The 22,316-nt window shown below is 28.5% G+C and overlaps 1 protein-coding gene and 1 pseudogene across 1 annotated transcript; both read right to left on the bottom strand.

Moving 5' to 3' along the window:
* Window positions 1-327: 327 nt before the first annotated feature.
* LOC125837864 (uncharacterized) lies at window positions 328-1,271 on the bottom strand (annotated as a pseudogene).
* Window positions 1,272-10,116: 8,845 nt separating this feature from the next.
* On the bottom strand, window positions 10,117-11,463 carry LOC125837925 (DNA damage-repair/toleration protein DRT100). The gene has a single exon (XM_049517004.1). The coding sequence runs from the start codon at window positions 11,397-11,399 to the stop codon at window positions 10,305-10,307; it is 1,095 nt and encodes a 364-aa protein (XP_049372961.1). The 5' UTR covers window positions 11,400-11,463; the 3' UTR covers window positions 10,117-10,304.
* Between the last annotated feature and the right edge of the window lie 10,853 nt (window positions 11,464-22,316).

The following is a 22,316-nucleotide window of genomic DNA, read 5'->3' on the forward strand; positions in this document are numbered from 1 at the left end:
GCCCTCTACACTGCGGTAAATGTTCAGAACTGAGAAGGAGATACCCTGTATATTGCGCTTCAACCAAGCTTTGTAAGTTTCATCGTACCTCGCATTAAATCGATCTATGGCAATGGTGTCCTTGTTCATTCGCACTACTTTTTTTCATTCTCTCAGCATCTCTGAAGCCTCAGGCACTCTATCATCCCCGATGTCAAACACATAGATACGGTAGTATGTTTCTGGGGGTGTAGTTTGTCTTTTTCCGAACTGCCTCAGGACCCGGATGGGAGCATACGGGCGGATACCTCGAATACCTGGTAGGGGAAGCACAAGTTTTCTGTCGCCCTATACTATGGCATCTTTTGAAATGAAACGGTCGAACATCCACTGGATATTTTCTTCTCTCAACTCAGAGAAAATTTGAACCCATCTTTCTCTGGTCTCTTTTTTTCTAAGTCTGCCCAAAACAACATGTCATTCAAACTTTTAAGAGCATTATGCTCATCGAGGGTATGGAGTTCTTGAGTTCCGTGTATCTTCACCAAGTGACTCATTATCCACCATTGGAGGAGAATGTTGCAACCTTGAAAGTAACGATGCCCTTCCTTGCATTTTTCCAAAGCACGGTACATGTCGGAAAGGATGACAGGTGCGATAGGATAATACTTTACTTGCCCTTGGTTCATATGTTCGTGGAATAGAGTGTGTGCAAGCATTATTACCCGGGTGTTGATATTGAGGCTCGGGCCGTGTGGAAAAACCATGGTGCCTAATAGTGCGATAGTAAATGTCAAAGGTCTGATCTCATCCCATTCTCTGAAAGTGACCCTGAACTCTTGGTTGTGATTCTTATAGAAGCTTGCATTCCCGAATCTGACATAGAGGTCCATAAAAGAAACGCTAGAACCTTCGGCCTAGTAGGCGCAATCCTTTCTTAATCCGAGCCAATTTACAATATCCTCGAGAGTAGGCTTGTTAGGGATCAAGATGTTTTCCTGTTTTCTCACTCTTTTTTCAAGCCCTGTACCGACTATGTCTATTCCATCCCGAATTTCCTTAATTGTTGGGGTGATCTCCATGGTTCCAAATCGGGACACCATTTTCTCATTGTCCCAATAGCCTGTGAGGACTTCAATCAGCTCAGGCCACCCGACCATATTGATGAGTTCTATTAAGGCCCCTATTTATTTGTTAAGGGCCCTTTTGTGAACCGTAGTGAGGTCGTTGTACCACATCTTGAGCAAAACTGGGGCTTCTACTACCATGTCGAATTTAGGAAATCGATACATACCTACAAAACAAAGCACGGTTAAGATTCCCTCCCCCAAATGGGCAACAATCAAGTTTCCACACATACATCTTTCAAATGTCAAATAATATGGTATGTCGTTAGGTCGTGGACCTTGGACATGATTTTTGGCGATTTTACTAATGGACTTAATACGCCTTGGGTATTAAGTCGTCTTAGGCTAATGCTTAGATTTGGATTTGGTTTTGCTCTACTCTAGGTTGACTAGAATTGGTTGAGAAATGACGGTTACCCGAGTCGAACAAACAACGGGATGAAGTCTAATAAACGACGTTGGATGACCACAAGTCAACTATTCGTTTATTACTTCCAAAGAATTTCAACTTGTGTTTTTTTTTCTGAAGGACAGCCGTGGTAAGCCACGTAACTACCTTTTTCCTAATGCAATCTATTTGCCGTTTGGCGGAATCGGGTGCCATGAATGCCACAATTCAATATATAGGATAAATAAAACAAGTAGACAGTTAAAACACGTAGTCAAATAACTTAATCTTATGGATAGAACCATTCAAATACCCAGCAAAGTCGTCATTCTATTTTATTAGGAAAATATAATTTAAGACTGATTTTAAGAATTGCCACTTAATTTTTTAAGAAAAATCAAGAAAACTGATTTTCAATAGATTAAAACAGGGAATCAATTGAAAATACTTAAGGGGGTTCGGGGGTTCTTATTAGCATTTTGGAAAGGGTTTGAAAGCACCCGAAATGCCCACTAATATACGGTTATCCGACAATTAATTATTCAGCTAAAATATTTTAACTTATCTTGAATTGCAAAAGATAATAGAAAAATAATGATATATTATCTAAGTGAAGTATTTCATAAACTTATTTATTTATTATTTATTTATTTTTTATGTCAAGTGAAAGATGAGTAATTTAGTTAAGTAATTAATTTAAAATAGGTGTCTTTCAGGGATTTGAATATTTTCGACCTTAATATTAACGACAAATATTAACAAGTAAATAAACATAATAAAAATAAATAGGGAAAGAGACTTAGGCCCAAATCTAATTTTCTTGTCCGCCTGGGCCAGTATTTGGGCCCATTTTTATTTTGGGCCTTTGGCCCAATTATTCACCTGTCCTAAATTCTAGCAAGATAATAGATAAGTGGGCTTAGGCCCAAAAGTAACAAAATACAATTTGAATTAAGAGTGGGTCTTTGGCCCAATCTTTTCAACTTCTTGATCTATTGCTTCTTTCAACTTCGGGACCTGTTTGTCGATTGTTAGCTGACTGACTCAAAAAAAGGGAAATTGAGCATTTACGGCTCTCTCGGAATGCAAAGGGAATGATGGGAGTTCATGGCAAACTCGAACAGATTTCACATGCAAACAAGAAGGATACAAAAGTCAATGTATAACCCGACTTGAAATAAATATAGAAAAAGCAGATCGATTCGCGAGAAATGTCTACTGATTCAAATAATAAGTGAACACACAACCCCACTAAAGGAAATCATACAGGAACACAATGGACACAGTAATAACTTTAAAGAGATGATTAAAGGGGCCCAATGGCCACTTTGTCACAAACACTTAATGTACTACCATACTAACTAATAATACATAAGGGCAAAGCAGAATCATAGCATTCAAGTGTAAAATAAAATAATAAAAGAAAAAAAAAAGAAGCAACATGCGTACTGCACCGACCCATTTCTTAAAACAAAATTAGATAAGAACTAATTATTAATCATCTTAAAATAAAACGACTATTAAGACTTGCAATTTGACGCCATGAAATAAATCTTTAGAACACTAGACGGATGCATACAATTACTAAAATTGAAAACACACAAGAATAAACAAGGAACACATTTGTTGGACTTGACCAAAGTTGAGCTACACTTAGGATAATATGGCAAATCACGAATTTACAGAAAAAGTATAGCAAAAAGGAGCAATGAATGCTTAGAATGAAACAGTGACTAATAATCTATCTTTAATAGTTGACTACCACTTTGGGATGAGGAGTTATCATTAATCATGTAAGCTAAATGCTAAATCCTAAGCAAATAATGGCAAAGAGGCATCTTAAGGGACTGTGAAGAACAATGACCCAATCTGACATCATTTGGAAAGCAATAACCACATATTTAAGCGATAGCATTACTCGAATTTAGTGACATGCTACAGATAGAAATACACCACAAATGCGTATACGAAAAACTTTTTAACAAGGTCAGACTTTAGAGACTCAAGGCTGAGAATATGAGCATGCCGGCACTTCGAAAAAAAATACAAAAATCAGAAAAAGACAAGCAGAGTAATTTTAAACCAAATAATGTGCAGCCATAAGGGCCAAAAAATATGGAGCAACAACATAATTAAATCGGCACGACCACATTTGACATGACCCAAACTAAAACTACCTATCATCGGTATTGAACACAACTCGAACAAGACAGAATAATAACTTAACTCACAACCCAAATTGAAGACGTAAGAAACCAAGAGCTACTGCGAAACCAAAGATTTCTAAAAAAAAATGAATGCTGCTAGGAACTAATATACAAATTCATGCAACCAACTTTTAGAGAGAACATGGCATTTTTGGTAGCAAGATGTCTCAAACAAAGCAAAGCAAGCACTCTAATGCTCAACTATACATGAAACTTATTATGGTGACTAAAATAAGCTAGTATCTTTCAATATGCTTAGCAATAATTAGAAATGAAAAGTAGGCATCAATCTTAACATAAAACAATGAACTGGAGCAAGAAAGAACTAAACTTTTACTCAATCTTATGACTAACCCATAGAAACGACCAAGAATATATACTTCACGTCAAAACAACATCAATCTGACGATAACTAATCAGCGAACAACCGACAACCAACAGAACAGTGATTTTCAAACATTAACAAAACGAAACAGAAAAGAGAGATAAGAGAAAAGCTATAGGAGGAAATGTTACCTTTTTTCGGGCAGCGAACGGAGACGAAACGAGCTAGAGAGCAATTCCACCACGCCAAAACTTCGAACACGAGCAGCAGTTGAGAAGTATTGGCAGAAATATCGAACAGCGGCTGAAATTAATTGTCTTTTCTGATTTCTTACAGTATACTTAGTATGTCTTTCTTTAGCTATTTCACTTAAAGCTATTTTCTGTAATTTTTTCTAAAAAGAAAAAAAGATCCAACCCCTCCTCTAATACTGAAACAATAAAGGATATATAGCGGAGCTAAGGCCTATGATTTTGGGGGGAATTCCCGTGAAAATTTGGATAGGAATCAAGGGACCAATTTTAAAATTCAAACTCCCAAAACTTTCACCAATTCGGACAAACACCCTTTTCTTGTAATTTTCAACTCATTCTGAAAAGGGAAAGGGGAGAAACGCGTGCTCCCTTTTGCTATTACGTTATTAAATGCCGATAGGGACATTGGAGAAGAAACAAAATTCACAGCGTACGTCTCTGTTCCCCGCTGCTTTCGTCTGATCGCTGTTGGGTCGCGACTTCTGGAGAAGAAGATGCAGAGGGGTCGGTTGAAGTTGTTGTACGTATGTGATGCTATTTTTGGGTTTTTATTGGGATTGGAATGGGCCAGGTCGGATCTGCAGAGGTGATAATGGAGTGGGTTGCTGCTTATGTTGAAGAATGGGGATTCTTTTGGATGAAAGTTGGGCTAGGAATTTGAAAATTGAGTGGGTTGCTGTTGTGGAGAACAAAAGGGAGTTTGTGCTAAAATTAAATGGCCCAATCTTTGGTCTTAAAATGGGTTGAAGGAAATGTTAGGAAGTGGCTACAATTGCAATTACATAAGATTACAATTATAACTGAATGAAGTTAAAAACTTAGTCGACTTGAATTTAATTGGTGAATTCGGTCAAAGTTAAATAAGATGAATTAATATTTAATTAGTGAGCTTCTAAATGTTAACGAAATAAAATAATTAATTCAATTATAAACTAATTAACTTAAAACTATAGCCATAACTTAAAGAACGTAAATTAATAAAATGCACTTTTCAAATCAATAAAATAAAATAACATGAAATAAGAATAAATAAACTAATAAACTGAATAACTTATAAGTACACTTTGAACCAAATTAATTTAATTGAATATTTAATTAAAACAAACTCTTTTTGGAGACGATCTTGAATATTCATAAAATATGGTAATTATATACATATTTGTGTAGAAACATATATTACTTAAAAATTATGAAAGCGTCTAAAATTACTTTAAAATAACTTGCGAAGTATTTTGAATCTTTTCTTTTATATATATAAAAATTAATTATTTTAAATCGTTTGAAATTGGAGAGGCTCGAAATAATTAATTTGTATTGGGGAGGGTTAAAATTGGGTGTCAACAACTATCACGTGGAGGTAAAGAGAATGTTTAAGAGAGACAATCGACTCATATTAAATGTACACATTAATAAAAATAGTTGTCTCAAATTACTTGTCAATTTATGAAATGAAGATAAAATTAATTACATATTCTCAATATTCCTTACAATTTAGTTCTTCTTAAAAGTGTAAACAAGTTGTGAAGTTTCAGATAAAAAATATTACGGAATAAAGTAGTAAAATTACCCTTCTTATTTATAATCTTATAAGATCGTGTCAAAGATATATAGACAACTAATATGGAATGGAGGGAATAGTATTTAGTTAATTTTATGACCATACTTAATTTTGAATTATTGTTTTTAGTTTGAATTAAAAATGTAAAAAATTATATGAATTCAATATAATTTTCTCTACCATCTTCAAAGCTCATATTGTAGTAATATATTGATTATTATCGTTATTATTATTATTATTATAATACTAATAATTATTATTATTATTATAATAATTATATTTATTATTGTTATTATTATTATTATTATTATTATTATTATTATTATTATTATTATTATATTTATTATTATTATTATTATATTTATTTTTATTATTATATTTATTATTATTATTATATTTATTATTATTAATAATATTATTATTATTATTATTATATTGTTATTATCGTATATGAATTTAAAATGATATATGCATTAGAATGTCAAGTTAAAAATAGAATACATTAAAATAAAATAAAACAGTCAATATCAAAAAATATATTTAATCTATTTAAATAGAATTGGAGAGGCAAAACAATGTTGCGATGGTAAATTTTAATTACCATACAATTCAAGTTTGAAAATTATTTTAAGATAGAGTTTTCAAGAAAATAATCAAATCAAATTTTTTTATCTCAATCATGAATTCAAATTCAAGTTAAATTGTTCAACTATAACTAGAGTGGAACTATACTTCCACAACATTTATTTATTTCAATTTGAATTTAAATAGAGATGTGAATTTTGAATTGTAGTTTTATAATTTTAACTGAAAATACAAAAATTATATGGATTAAGATAGTAAGATTAAATTAAGAAAAAAAGAATTGAATGCCAATATAATTTTTTTTTTTATTAATTATATTCAATAAATAACTAATTTATATATCTATATTCCAGAATAATTCATATAAAATATGACATTGTTTAATAAAATGTAAATTGATTATACATGCCATTTTATATATAAAAAGTACAATTACATCAAGTTAATTAGACATAACTTTGATTTATTTTTCATTTTTTTATTTTTTTATTTTTTATAACTTCTATTTATTTAAAATATATTTAAAACTTAAAAATTAAGATCCTGTTAAATTAAATTGATAGAAATATTAACATCTCTTTTAAGCTAGCTCGATAAATATAATGTTCGATAGAAGAGGTTCAAATCATATAACATGAATTCTTAACACAAGAATACGCACCTCAAGGATTACGTTTCACCTCGTACCAGATAAAATGTATAACCTCAATTGTGATCACATGGTTGTATCATTTTGTTTTGAGAAATAATTATAACTATGAAGTTAATCATTGCAACAATTTTTAGTACCCGAAACATAATATTTTTTAGTGGTAATTTTTTATTTAAATTACTTCTTATGGATAAAATGTTAATATTGTTTCAAATGAAAAACTTAATAATTAACTATAAAATTTTATCATAGCAAAAAATCTATGATTATATTTTTAATATGCCACAATATTTATAACTTGAAAAAAAATATTTAGCTATAATTTTTTCTTTAAATAATTTATTGTGGCTAAAAGGTTATTATTACTACGATAAATTCAAATTCGTGGAAAAAATTAATAATTAGCTATGAAATTTTATAATAGAAGAAAATCTATGACTATTTCATTTAATTACTGCCAAAATATTTTATTACTTAAAGCTAAATTATTTATTTAGCTACAAATATTTCTTCAAATAAGTTATTGTGGCTAAAAGGTTATTATTACTATAGTAAATTTAAATTCGTGGCAAAAAATAATACTTCGCTACAAAATTTTACTATAGCAAAAACTCTATGGCTATTTCATTTAACTATTGACACGTCATTTTATAACTTGAAGAAAAATTATTTATTTAGCCACAATATTTTGTTTCAAATAACTTATTATGGCTAAAGGGTTACTATTGCTACAATTACTTTTATTGCGTAGCAAGTAAATTATAATTAACTACAAAATTTTATTGTAGCAGTAAAATTGTAGCTATTTAGATTGTTATTGCCACGATTGTTAATAATCAAAGTAAATATAAGGATTTAGCTTTGTCAACTTAATATTCATGGCTAATAAATTTGGCGAATTTTTAGATAGCTACGAAATTTGAATTTTTATAGCTATTATTAAGTAATAGCTATACAATTTTCAAATTCATAGCTTAAATTTCGTAGCACTAAGTATCTTTTCTTGTAGTGTACATTATCTGTTACTCATTTATGTTGTAACTTGGATATACGGGAAAAGATAGGTTTAAATGCATAAACATCGCTTGTCTTCTCAGTTAGGATATTAATAAGGAAAGTACAATTGCTAATAAGGAGGGAAATGAATGGGGTGTACTAATATTAATATTTGATAAATATGTGATAATTCCCTTTTAATTTCATGTGTAAGAATGATGATAGTGATAAGACTAGTGTTGAGTTGAGATTGTATAATGAAAGTGTATGTTGTCCGTAGATCTAATTCGGATCATTTTATGATGCTTATCAGTACGTGTGGTGTACTTATACTATTCTTGTTGTTACACCTTTCGTTGGTGTAGGTTTGTTTCTAATTGTATGATTGTGAGTTTGACGGTTATTCAACTTCTACTTACTTCGTCCTTGATGTGGAGGTTGCCCTCTGTCTCTAATGTATTTATTTTGTATTATATTTGTTCTCAGTTTAAAACTCTTGTACATGTCTAGATTTGGTTCTTGGGAGTTACTAAATGATTTATGTAAAGGTTAATGGATTTCTTACCTTGTTTAACTCGTCGACTCAAACTTACTTCACTTAAAGGTTTTCTATTAAATAGAAATGGGTGGTAAGGGTTCGTCTCTCGAATTATAATCGAATAGGTGTTCGCACGATCCGCTAGTTTGGGTCATGACTATATTTTTAGTTGAAGGCTGCACAAATTTTTTTTATTTTAAAATTTTTGTGTCAAGTTAAACTCAGACAAAGAAACTGAAACTGATAGAGTACTACATTTCTTTAACAACTCTCTATTATTATATTGTTATTATTTTTTCTTTGTGAGTTGCATATTCTTTGTTTTATTGTCACTACACCAAAATAATCTTTAATGGCAACTAATTAAGGGCAATAGGTAGGTTAATTGCCATTAAATATATATGTTTAGAGGCAATTGACACTCTTTGTAAATGTCCCTAAAGCCTATAGCAACATTATTAGATCTAATGACAATTAACTAATGTCGGTAAAAGCTTAAGCACTCTTTGTTAATGTATATATTTATTACCGCTAATAGTTATTTTGTTGGAGTATGTTCTTTAGCCTCTAAGTTGTTGTTTTGTCCAGTAAATTAGAGGTTCAACTAATCTGATATGCTAGACATAGCATATTTGTAATTGGTAATTTGTTTGTAGCATATGTTTTCCCCCAAATTAATTTATGAGGAAAATTGATAAATTTTGAATATAGAGCTATAAATAATTACCACTACTGCTGCAGCCTTCCTTCACTTGGAAATACCACATTATTTTATAGATTAAAAGATAAGGCTCGTTCCAAGTCAAATCAGAATGGGGGTTATTTGAAATATTTCTCTATAATAAAACCTTCAACTTAACTTTTTGTTTCAAGGCCTATTTATGCCTCCAACTTTGGTCCAATAATTCGAATATCTTCATACATCACTCCTTTGATATAACCTCCCATTTGCTACCTTATTCTATAGTGATTTAAAGCGATAATATTAGACTCGCAAATTTTTGATGGCCTAATTAATTTAAACATTCCAAATGTGCATGGTGTTACAAAAATTATCTTAGAATAGATCAATTCTGGACACCAAGTCCAACCATATAGTTCACGGAAAACTAAAATAGCAAGAAATCAAGTAAAAAGTAAAAAAAAAAAAAAAGCAAAAGCAACTACACATGATATTGATAACTCATAAGAAAAATACAAAACAGAAACTTTTACTGATCTTTGATTTTATTCAATATTCATGCCATCAACAGTTTGAAAATAAAAAATAACACCTTTTTTTACCCCTGCCTCGGGAGCCACGCCATCACTTTACTCCCTTGGTGACTCAAATTCATAATCTTAAAATTGAAAGGTGACTCAAATTCATAATCTTAAAATTGAAAATGAAGGATATTTACCATCTGAACACCTTTATTCATTATGTACGAAAAAAATAAAGAGGAAAAAAGGGTAATAGAGATATCCTTTATTGCCTTTCATCATAAAACTAATTACTCATAACAAAATATATATAAGAAAGCCTTCATATATCTCAAGGCACAATTATACATTTAAAATTACAAATATATGCTAAAAAAAACACTTTACTTTTCAGTATCACATAATAATACAAACATATTCACCAATATATAGTGTTAATAAAAATCTCAAAAAAAAAAAGTAAAATTAAATATACCTAATAATAGTCACACTTTAGTGACAGGGTTTAAGAGGCTTCCCACATAGACAATCATTGTAAGTAAAAGATGAAGCTTCAAGATGATCAAAGGGAGAACCTTCCGGAATCTGGCCACAAAGATGGTTATGACTAACGTCAAGGTGACCGATAAACGTCGCGGACGATATCGATTTTGGAATCCTTCCTTTTAATTTGTTGTAAGATAAATCCATTACCATAAAATAAGATCTTTCATCAAATGAATCAGGAATATAACCTTCAATAGTATTTTTGCTCAAATTCAAAATGTTGATACGTGAATTAATCAAACTAGGTGGTATAGTACCAGTAATATTGTTACCATCAAGATTTAACGTTGCAAGTACGTGCATTTTACCTAGAGACGGAGGTATGCTACCAGAAAGTTTGTTCAATGACAGATCCAAATCTGAAAGCCTGTAAATATACGAAATCGAATACGGTATATGACCTGTTAACTTGTTTCGACTCAGTAAAGCTCGACTCAACATCCGTAATTTTCCGAAATTTGTTGGGATGTTTCCATAGATGAAGTTGTTTCGGAGATCTAAATGCATTAAAGAAGATAAGTTGGTTAATGATCGAGGTATGTAGCCAGTAAGTTGATTTTCAGCTACATTTAACACTGTGAGTCGACTTAATCGACCTATAGTTGAAGGGATTGAGCCGGTGAGCTTGTTTCCGACTAAGTCGATGATTCGAAGGAAGGGTAAGGACGTAATACATGATGGTATAGGTCCAGTGATGCCTTTCCAATCAGCTATAGTGAGACTTGATAGTCTTTCTAATTTGCATATAGATGGAGAGATCGTACCGGTCATGTAACCGGTACGATGAGCTTTTTCGAAGAGTGGATCTTCGGATTCACCGCGGAGGTTTATGTCTGCTACGCGGTGAGTTGTGGGATCACAACTCACCCCGTACCATTCATGGCAACAGTCGTAGCCTTTCCATGAGTTGAAAATTCCCAAGTAAGATTCATTTAGGGCAGCTCGGAAAGATAATAATGCTGCCCGATCTGATGGCGGGCAGGAATGAACGGTTGAGATTATGGCAAGAAGTAGGATGGCAATGTACATGAACCTGCCCATCCTGAGGTGGTGTTTTTGTTTTTGTTTTTGTTTCTCTCTCTAAAATTTTCTAAATTGATGCATTTTGAAAAGAGTGAGACTAGGTAGGGCTGCTTTATATAGTATACAGTGAAGAGTTTTTTTGTGTTTTGACGATTTTACCCCTCACGTGTGGTGTAACATTTTGAGTTAACAAGTCAACATGTGTAGGGATAAAGATTGAGATGGAAACAAAAAACAAAGAAAAAGAAAAATAAAAATAAAATTAAAATGGGATTTTTATTAATTAAGTGAAGGTGATGAGAAATGGCTAGGTGTTGGACCACGTGGCCAGTAATCATCCAAGTTTCTGGAATGAACAAATTTAAAAACAAAAATATTAGACCCTGAAAACGAACAAAAATGTTACGACCTACTATTTATATATCGTTCTTATTACAAATAGATAATTCATAATATTCGTTATTTTATAAAATAAATGTTAAATGACACTATCTTTCTTTTTTGTCTTTATGAATTATTAACCTTGAAAATATACATTTGGCCAACTAAATAAATAATTCATATCCATTGACAAAATTAATTAATCAAAATTAATTAATTCATGTTCATCAATTGAAAATTTAACTTCAAAAAAATATTAAATAAAGATATAATAATAAACTTACTTAATTTCTTAATGCACGTAAAATCTAAAATTGTAACATATAAATAAAAACGATGTGAATATTAAAAGACATTAAAACAGCAAAAGCAATGAGTATTTATTATATGATATTTTTTGAATTTCGTGTGAATCTAAAAAAAAATTAACTCAGCAACTTAGCAAGTAGTCTTGGTTTACTACAACACAGTATATTTATAGCTACAAAATCTAAGGGCATTTTCAACCCAAACATCAAATTGTATTTTAAATTTGGTGTCACCATTATTTTAGTGTAAATCTCAATTCACTGTACTAAATTTTATATTAAAAATAAATATTCTTTTCTCTTTCTTCATTATTATATTATTATTTTTTATTTTGTAAAATAAATTCTTTCTAGAACATTCACCATATATAATTCATATTATTTTCTTTTATAGTTATTTAATATAAAATTATTTTATATCATAATTTTTTAAATAATACAAATTGCTAGCAAATATTATACATTATACATAATAATGGATAATACAAATAAAAGTGAAATCATTAATGAAATACAATTAAATAAACATTACATAATTGAAAAATATTTTAAATTCTACATAAATATTCAACTTTCAAGATTACTACGGTACTCCATAAATGTTCTATTAATACATTACGTACTTCATATTGAAAAATCCTAGAGGTTGTGTGTTCAAGTCTCCTAATCTCATAATTATATTTTATTACTACAACCATTCACACCCCTTAGTGACTATCCTAAATTCGCTACTATCAAAAAGTACGACAAACACATTAAAACAGACAAACTATAACAAAATCATTAGGTGATTTTCTTTTCCATCGATCTACTTATATTTTGGTAGCAAATTAGCTAATTGTCTAATATGTATGTATGCTAATAATCGATAGCAAATCAGTGATATAATAATTGAGATGTCGCAAACTAATCATCACATCATTGCTATATGACATAATATAATTAATGATTAATGAATGAGGGATTCAGAGTTTGTTTGAATTAGCTTAAAAATAAGATTTTATTTGTAGCTTTTGAAAAAATTTAACAAGGTTAAAAATAATATAAAATAAATTTAAAATAAATAACATTTAAAAAAAGTTAAAAATTAAAAATAAATTTTACCCTACTTTTTATTTTTGTCTTAAATGTCATTTAAATTTGATTTTCAATTCATTTTAACTTAAAATTTTATTTTATTTTTGTTAAGTCAATTCAAACGGACTCTTACAATCTACTAACTTTTGCCTAGAATGTGATTTATACCCACAAGAATAGTTAGGTCACTCAAGAAGGCCTGGAATGTATACGTTGCTCCAAATCGTTAATCAAAGTACAGACATCTTTTGTATTTCATTCAAAGTACTTGTCTCAAATTAAATCAAAATTGTGATACGTATTTGTTTTGATATCTTAGACCATCTTCAATCTAACATCAAATTTTATATTAAAATTTGAATTTAGTGTAAAATTTGATGTTTTGAGCTCTAATCCACATTAAATTTGGTGTGTGACTAGTCTTACACCAAATTTGGTGTAACACTATTCATCACACCAATTCACTTTTTGAATATTTTAATATTATTTCATTATACAAACTTTTAATTAAACATTATATAAATTGTATGTTTTAATTAAATCTCTTGTATATTTAATTATTTTTTATGTAATATTTTTATAATATTAATTTTAGATATTACACCTATTTTTCTCTCTCTTCATTATTATATTATTATTTCTTATTTCATAAAACAAATTGTTTCTAAAACATTCACCATATATAATTCATATTATTTCCTTTTATAATCGTTTAATATAAAATTATTTTGTATCATAATTTTTTAAATAATATAAATTGCTAGCAAATATTATACATTATACATAATAATAGATAATACAAATAAGAGTGAAATCATTAATGAAATACACTTAAATAAACATTACATAATTGAAAAAATATTTTAAATTCTACATAAATATTCAACTTTCAAGATCACTACGTGCTCCCATAAATGCTCTATTAATGCATTACGTAGTTCAAAATGAGCAATGTTTGCATTTTTAATTTTTGTGAAGGTTAATTGTAGTTATATCAAATTATAATTTATAGAAGAATTAATATAAATTTAATTTTTTTTAAAAGTCATATATAGAAAAATTAATTTATAAAAAAAATAAATTGCGTTGAGTTGATTACATCAAAAATAGTGTTGACACCATATTTGATGTAAAATTTGATGTTTGGGTTGGAGATCCGTCGGAAACTAAGCAACCCCTAAAACTCTGTCATTTAACTACCCATCATAGCAAAACTTGGTTTATATATTGGATTAGTGAAAGGATTTAACTTATATTGAATTTTCAACTATCAGTAAATGTTAATCTTTTGTAGCAGATCTTATCTTATTTTCTGATAATGTACAAATTATTACACTTTTTTGTCTGGTTATTTATAATTATCTCTTATGTAACTTGTTTATAGTGTTACTGTGTAAAAAATTAACTTTTAATGAAATGCTATTATTATTCATCTATATTTAAAACAAAAGATAAAGGCGGGCTAATACTTAAGGCGGTCATTTGCATAAAATTAGAAGTTCATCGATTGTTAAATACTCTTTTCGTTTATTTTTACTTGTCATAGTTTGACTTATACATTCATTAAGAAAATAATTAGTAATATAAGTATTCAAAGTATTTTATCAAATTATCTCCTATTAAATGATGTCTTAGAAAATTATTTGAAAAATAAATATTTAATTATGAGTGTAAAACATGAAAAATAATTATTATTTATTCTTGATATGTTAATAATGATAAGTAAAAATAAATGACAAGTAAAAATGAAAAGATCATATATCTACCTTTGCTATGATTCGAGAAGTCACCTCAAATAATGTACTCATGTAACCAAGAAGGAAAAGTACCATTTTAGGCCACATGTTAGATCTCCTACCAAACTATATCTAAAGATATTATATAAGCCTAAAAAGTAATAGTATAAGGTCTAGTGAAACAAGTCATTCCAAATTCCCAATAATTGATGAGAGTAAAGTGAACAAGTGGTAGAGATCTAGCGAGGGTGGGTGAAGAAATATATAGCTAGCTTTTTTTATATTTCGTTTTTCATTCGGTGTTTGAAAATCCAACTAAATTTGAATTCGTGTTGAGAAGTTTCATATTGGGGGTAAAATGCTTCCTAACAAAAATAATTCGTACTCAAGAAGACTGAAACACGAGATCTCTTGATTAAGGATAATGACTACTTACCAGTCCACCACAATCATTGTTGGTTCATAATAGCTAGCTCTATCATCAAAAAAATGTTGTGTAGTGGATAAATATAGTTAAGGGGTCGTTTGGTTGGGAACAAGTTATCCCAGGATTAGTTATCATGGAATTAGCTATCTTGGGATAACTTATCTCACCATGTATATGGGATAACTTATCTCATCACTATAATATAAATGGTGGGATAAGTAATCACAAACATGGCAACCAAACAAGAAACACTTTTTTTATTCCATCACTATTTTCTTATCCATCACTATTTATTTATTTGTATCACTCAGACCCCTTATGATATAGGAGAGCACTTTTTCAAAATGGAGATTACATGATATTAAATTGATTTAATCAAGTTTCAATATTATCATAAAATAAAAAAAGAAAGAAAGAAAAACAAAAACTAGTCAGCTCTTGAAAAGAAAGATGTCATCATCTTCTATATATATATATATATATATATATATATATATATATAATATACTATATGCCAAACTATCCTCTTTTAACCCAAAGGTGTGGTCCACTACAGAGACATCACATGCGTTGTCTTGCAAAGCATTAATCGTCGGCATCTTACTGCAGTAGCTGATGCGTGAACAGAATTAATGGAGGAATTGCATTTGGCCTACTGATGAATGAAATGGACGTAACGATTAACAAGATCGAGCTGAAAATCATGAAACCAAAGGGGTCTAAATCACAATAGAGGCAAAACATGTGGTAATATATTTATTTTTTCACCCGATATTCGATACTCATATTGGAGTTCGATTAAATTTGGAGCTCACATTGAGTGTAAAACGTTTCCTAACAAAACCGATTTCGTACCCAATACCTCTTGGTTAAGGATGAAGGAGTATTTACCACTCCATTACTCCATCACAATGTAATAAACCATTTAGTAAGAATGAAGTGTCAGATGCATATTTAAATTGTACTATTTTTTTAGTTTACTTAAACTAGAGGATTTCATATTTAAACTATACTTTTCTTTAGTTCTATACTTAAATTATATATTGAGAGTATAAATTTCATATCTAAATTATACTTTTTTTAGCTTCCTATTTAAACTATTGAAAATGTGAATTTTACACATAAATTATCACTTATCCGTTTGTGAAACATAACTCTCTCTTTTGGTTAAAAGTGAAATTTGTCTAGAACAAAGTTATCCAGTATTTTTGCTGGCAAGAAATATAGGAAATAAGTAATTAAATAGTTGATGTACAGGTAACTCAGACATGAATCTGACTAGTGGCGAATACATGACCTTTCGCAAGCGGCGTCATCGTTTAATGTATTATGTATTATGTACATATATATTCAAAAATATGTAAGGTGGCCCATATACCATCATTATATATAAAATAAAAATAAAAAGAGGAGGAATTGCTAAGCGTGAGCACAATTAATGGAAGGAATTAAATTGAAACCAACCAACCTGGTAGAATTTATTGTTCCCATTTACGAAGAGATCACCCATGATCTTTATTGTGTGACATGTGATTTCCAAATTAAACTAAGCAATATAATTGGAGATAATAATGAATTGATAAAAAAAACAGGTAAACAACCAAACTTTAAACATTTTTACTAAACCATTCTTTACCTTGTTGTGGATGTATAAATAATCTTTTTTGTGTCGTTTTTAAAAAGGCTGCAGGAGTTAACCCAAATTTTTTTTCCCTTTTTGTAAAACTTCAAGTGGATAGAATATAATCTATGTTTTGGTTGTTTTAATTAAAGGAATCATAATTGTAGTACTAGCTAGTTTATATGGATAGCATATTACATGCTACTAAATCATTTGGACCTAAATTAGGAGTTCACAATTGATGGAATTATATATCCAAAAACCTAAAACCAAATATTTTGATTAATATTCTCTCTGCCTCATATTAGTTGATCATTATATTAAAAATAATTATCTCATATTAGTTGTCCACCAGGTTACAAAATCAAAAAATATTAATTTTTTTCATATGTTATCCTTGCAATTTATTCTTTTTAAAAGTGTTCACATTGTTTGTAAAATTTCCAAAAAATATTTTAAGAGCTGAATTAATAAAATTATCTTCTTATTTATAATTTTTAAGCACAATGCAAAATAAAATATAATCAAATAATATGGAATAGAGAAATATTGTTGCTCAAAATGTAAAGAATATTTCAAAAGAAAACACTAACGTTTGGTAAGGTGGGAATTTCATCTCCAAATTTGATGTCGGTGGGATTGTTCTTCCAATTTATTTTTTTTACCGAAGTGTTTCATTAATTGAAAATTCCACTAATCAATTCACCTACATGTTTGAGGTTTTCTAGGACAACGAGAATCCAAGTGGGTCACATATTTGAATCATAATCCTTTATTAAATTATTATATTTTCACAGGTTAAATTTATATTTCCTCCATTCATTTTTAATTGTCATGTTGCGCTTTTTGAAAGTCAATTTGACTAATTTTAAAGTAAAATTAGATTACATTAATTAGATATCTTAAACAAAAAAATAAGATATTCAAAAACTATACGAAAAATACTATAAATTATAATTATTTACATATCAATATGATGAAAAAATACATCCTAAAATGTTAGTCAAAATCGGTGTTTTAAATGGCGGGGGCGTGAGGTGGGGCGTTTTACTTAGTATAGGGCGAGGCGTAAGCCTCGAGACGTGGGGCGTAAGGCCTATGAATCTTTAAAGTTTTAATTTACAATATAATATAATAATATAATAACACAAAATTATAAAAATATATCAATAGTTTGAAATAATTACAAACATGATTAAGAAAACTCATAGAAAATAAAACTTCTAACATGATTATACAAGTATAAATAATCTAATATCTTAACTTTTCTAATAATAAAGGAATCATTATTTCTAAAAAAAATTATCATACTATACAATTTACCCCCCTAAAAGAAAATAATCAATAATAGTATTATAATAAAAATATCAATCCATCATGAATAAAAATAAATTACTTTCAAATAGCTAAATAAAATATGATAGTTTGAGACATATGACAATACCATGAAGACCAATGATAAGTAAGAAAAAGTGAAATTTCGCTACGTTTAAAAGAAATGTTACATATAATCACCTTACAGTGTTACCAAATAGTAAAGTGGCGATACTACAACTAGTTATTTGAGTTACTCTCAATCTTCTTATCTCTAGAGATTTAAAAATTATTAAGTATCATTCATTTATTCAAGAATTATGAAGGTCAACAATGTTAACTAAAGATTTTAACACATAATTTAATTTGTGTAAGATCTGTTAGGCGAGCCTCGAACGTTGGGTATTGGGCGTGTTTAGGGCGTACAATCGGGCACTTAAAGCGTAAGTCTTACAGAACTAAGCCCCACACTTGAGTCTCGAGTCATTTTGCTAAAGTCCTGCCCCAGGGCGAGTACTGAGACGAGTCCCAACAAAATCTTTTAAAACACCGGTCAAAATGACACTTTCTTTACCCTTCTTCAATGACACATCTTCTACAAAGTTAAAAACAAAGAAATTAATTATATAATTCACTAATAATGTAATTTCACTTGTTATAGTAAATTAACAAAACATAAATGAGATCCACTCTTATTTGAAGCTGCTAATAGAGATGTCTAGTACTCCTTAGATGTACTTATAATTATAGTTGGATATTTTGGGGCCCTTTTCTAACCATTTATATTGTACGGTTATAAATTTCATTAGAAGCTTTGCAGACACGATAAAATTGTCCATATAGGGTTGTAATTTGAAATTTTTTTAACATGGTAAAAGCACAATCAACAATAGTTGTGAGGGCTACAATATGTTTTTAACACTTGGATAGTAAATTCATTTTCTTACTTTTTACATGTTGTTCACCACTTCTCTTCCATTCACTCCTCTTTTCTTTCATTTTTTTTTTTTTTTACTCTTAACAAATATCTAATTCTCAATTACATGATTAAATAATTAATATTTGATTTTAAAAAAATACAAATAAACACATTTCCTGTTAAAATGACTTAAACACTTAAAACTGTTGATATTACAAATAATTTTATTATTTAATACTATCTTTTAATATAATCAAATAAACTAAAAATACAAATTAATTTACTTCAGCATATAAACCGAAGATTATTTGTTTGTTCTGATTTTGTTTTTAAATTATAGATACTTTTTTTCAGCATAATCATATTTAAACATAAGAATGACAATGAAACAGAACAGGATCGATAGGAAAACGTTTTAAAAAAATACAGGGGGTGAGGCGGATCACAGAGCAACGTTTAAGTATTTTGTATTAAAACTTAAAATACTTAATTTATTTTACAAGAATTAATCGGTTTCATACAAAATCTATTGTAATTATTATAATACTAGTCAGTTTTTACATTATAATTATATTATTATTATTATTATTATTATTATTATCATTATTATTAGAATTCATTTTTCTTCACATTCACTTATAATATATCTTACCAGTATTTTCCTATTAAGTATTTCAAAATATTATAACTAAAAATAAGAAAAATAGTTGATAATCTATGTTAAGAAAATGACTATAGATATATAAACTAAAACAAAATAAAAAAGGCAACGTAATAATAAATTTGAATTAATTTGATTTTTTTGAAAAATGTTTGTAATTGTAAAGACATTATTTTTTTTTGTGTTAATTTGATGTTATTACAAATGTTGGATAATAAGATTATATACGTTTTTAGTTATTATTACAAGAAATATATTTATTAACATTTTTATTAAATATATCAACTGCTTAAAAAAATGGAGTAAAACATATTTATTAGGAATAAAAAAGGTAAGAAAATGAAAGAAAAGAGGGGTAAGTGAAAGAGAGATGATAAAAAGGTAAAGAAATGGACTCATTATTCAAGTGTCAAACAATTAATGGAGCCTTACACAACTATTGTTGGTTGTGCCTCTATAATTGTAAATTTTTTCTGTATATAGTACTTTTGTTTTTTATTTTGATTTGACATATAATTTAAGAAGGTAAAAGAAATTTTTTTAATCTTGTGATCTTAAATTAATGATATATAAAATGTACCAAAATATTTTTTAATCTTATGATCTTAAACATTTCATACAAAAAGTTAAAACTAAATTCTCCAATAAAGAAAAGAAACATATTTTGGGTACTTTAGTAGGTTAGTTGGTTGGCTACCTGAACTTTTTCAATAATAGCTCAATGATGATTCATTACCCATCTTGTAATCTTCTCCCAGCTAACATGATATTCTTTTATATGAATTAAAATAAATATAAGACAAATAAATTGAAACAGAAAATAGTTGATTTTGGAACAATTAGTTCTCTATAAATCATTGGGTAAATAACAGTTTTAATCACTATATTATTGTATAATTTCAGTTTTAGTTCTTGTATTATTTGACTATGCACATTTAACCTTCATTATTCGAAGTTTGTGATTTAGGTCCTTGAAGTTAATACAAGTTAACTATTTAACAAAATGATTATTTGAAAATATATTAAATAAAATAAGGGATTGATGATTCTAAATGCTTGCGGAATTATGTATATAAAAATATATTTTATATATTTTAAAAAATATACAATTAGAATGATTATTTCAAAATATATAAATTAATACTATTTGCTTCTTTGTTTGCTTTTTTATTTATTTATTAGCCACTCATTCTTCCTCTCTTTTTCATTGGTTACTAATCAAGGTCAAATATAATTACATTTGAGTAGATTTAGTAGGTGGACATACTCCTTAAGGCTATCAATTGTGTCCTTATAACAACTTTTAGTCTTTAAAAATTTAACATTTAATTTTTATTAATTTCAATTTTTTTTTATCCATATAATTCCTCAAACATTTAGAATCACCAACCCTTAAATTTATTTTATATAATTTAAAATAATCATTTTGTTTAATAATTAACTTTTGTTAACTTTAAAGATCAAATAGTACACTTTAAATAATTAAAAATTATATATATATATATATATATATATATATATATATAGAGTCAAATAGCAAAAAATTAAAATTAAAATTATGCAATAATACATAAATTAAAATCCCTACCTCCCCTAAATCATTTGTATTGAAAATCTGCGGCGCTAGAGGATAATAAATAAGCATTTACAAAATGGAAATTGGCAACTTGGGAAGTAGAAGTCCAACAAGGTGACATCTCAACTTCTATGAGAATAGATTAATTTAACCTACTTAATAAATGAAATTTTCTATACATTCATATAATGATATCTCTATTTTAGTAGGCAAGATTTCTTATTCCATTTTTTGATATTTGGAAGAAGATGTTAACAAATCAAAGAAGCCCTCTCAGTTTTAATAATTGTTTCAGACAGTAATCTGAACCAATTTGGCTGAATCAGGAAACAGTCAAATTTTCTATCTGCTGAGGAGTCCGGAGTTAAAATGGCAAAAAATTTGAACAAAACTTAAAAAGGCAACGAAAATTGAAGATCAAATCAAAAGGGTAATATTTGGATGAAAAGATGGATGCTGCTAAATGGTAGATTTTAAGGCTTATATCGACATGACATGTCAGAATGAACCTTGCAAGGCTCATGCTGACACAAGTCTTACAAGGATCATGTTAAAAAGGCGCACTTATAAAAAAACATTAATGTTCCTTCTCCATTATTTATTAAAATCATTTTGTTAATTATGTTTTTGTTTATTCAAATTGTTAAGAACCGATAATGTGATAACAAAAAATCAATTAATAATATATATAAATAATGTCATCATTTTAATATGTATATTTTATAAAATTACAAGACCATATATGTGCGTACATATATCTACAAATAAGTGTGTGCCACGAGGATTGATTTATGATCGATTTAAATTTAATAGGTTCAATATTTAACTAATAACGATTTTGATTTTCTTGTTATTACTTTATCAGTTCTTAATGGTTTGAGGTTTTTTCATAATGGGTTAGCATGTTTACAAATC

The sequence above is a fragment of the Solanum verrucosum genome, unplaced genomic scaffold (assembly GCF_900185275.1).
Source record: "Solanum verrucosum unplaced genomic scaffold, falcon-dt-bn FXZP01000262.1, whole genome shotgun sequence".
NCBI lineage: Eukaryota > Viridiplantae > Streptophyta > Magnoliopsida > Solanales > Solanaceae > Solanum > Solanum verrucosum.

Bases quoted from the DNA above. Each gene is read 5' to 3' on its own strand.
- LOC125837925 (XM_049517004.1), bottom strand. From the start codon at position 11,399: ATGGGCAGGTTCATGTACATTGCCATCCTACTTCTTGCCATAATCTCA.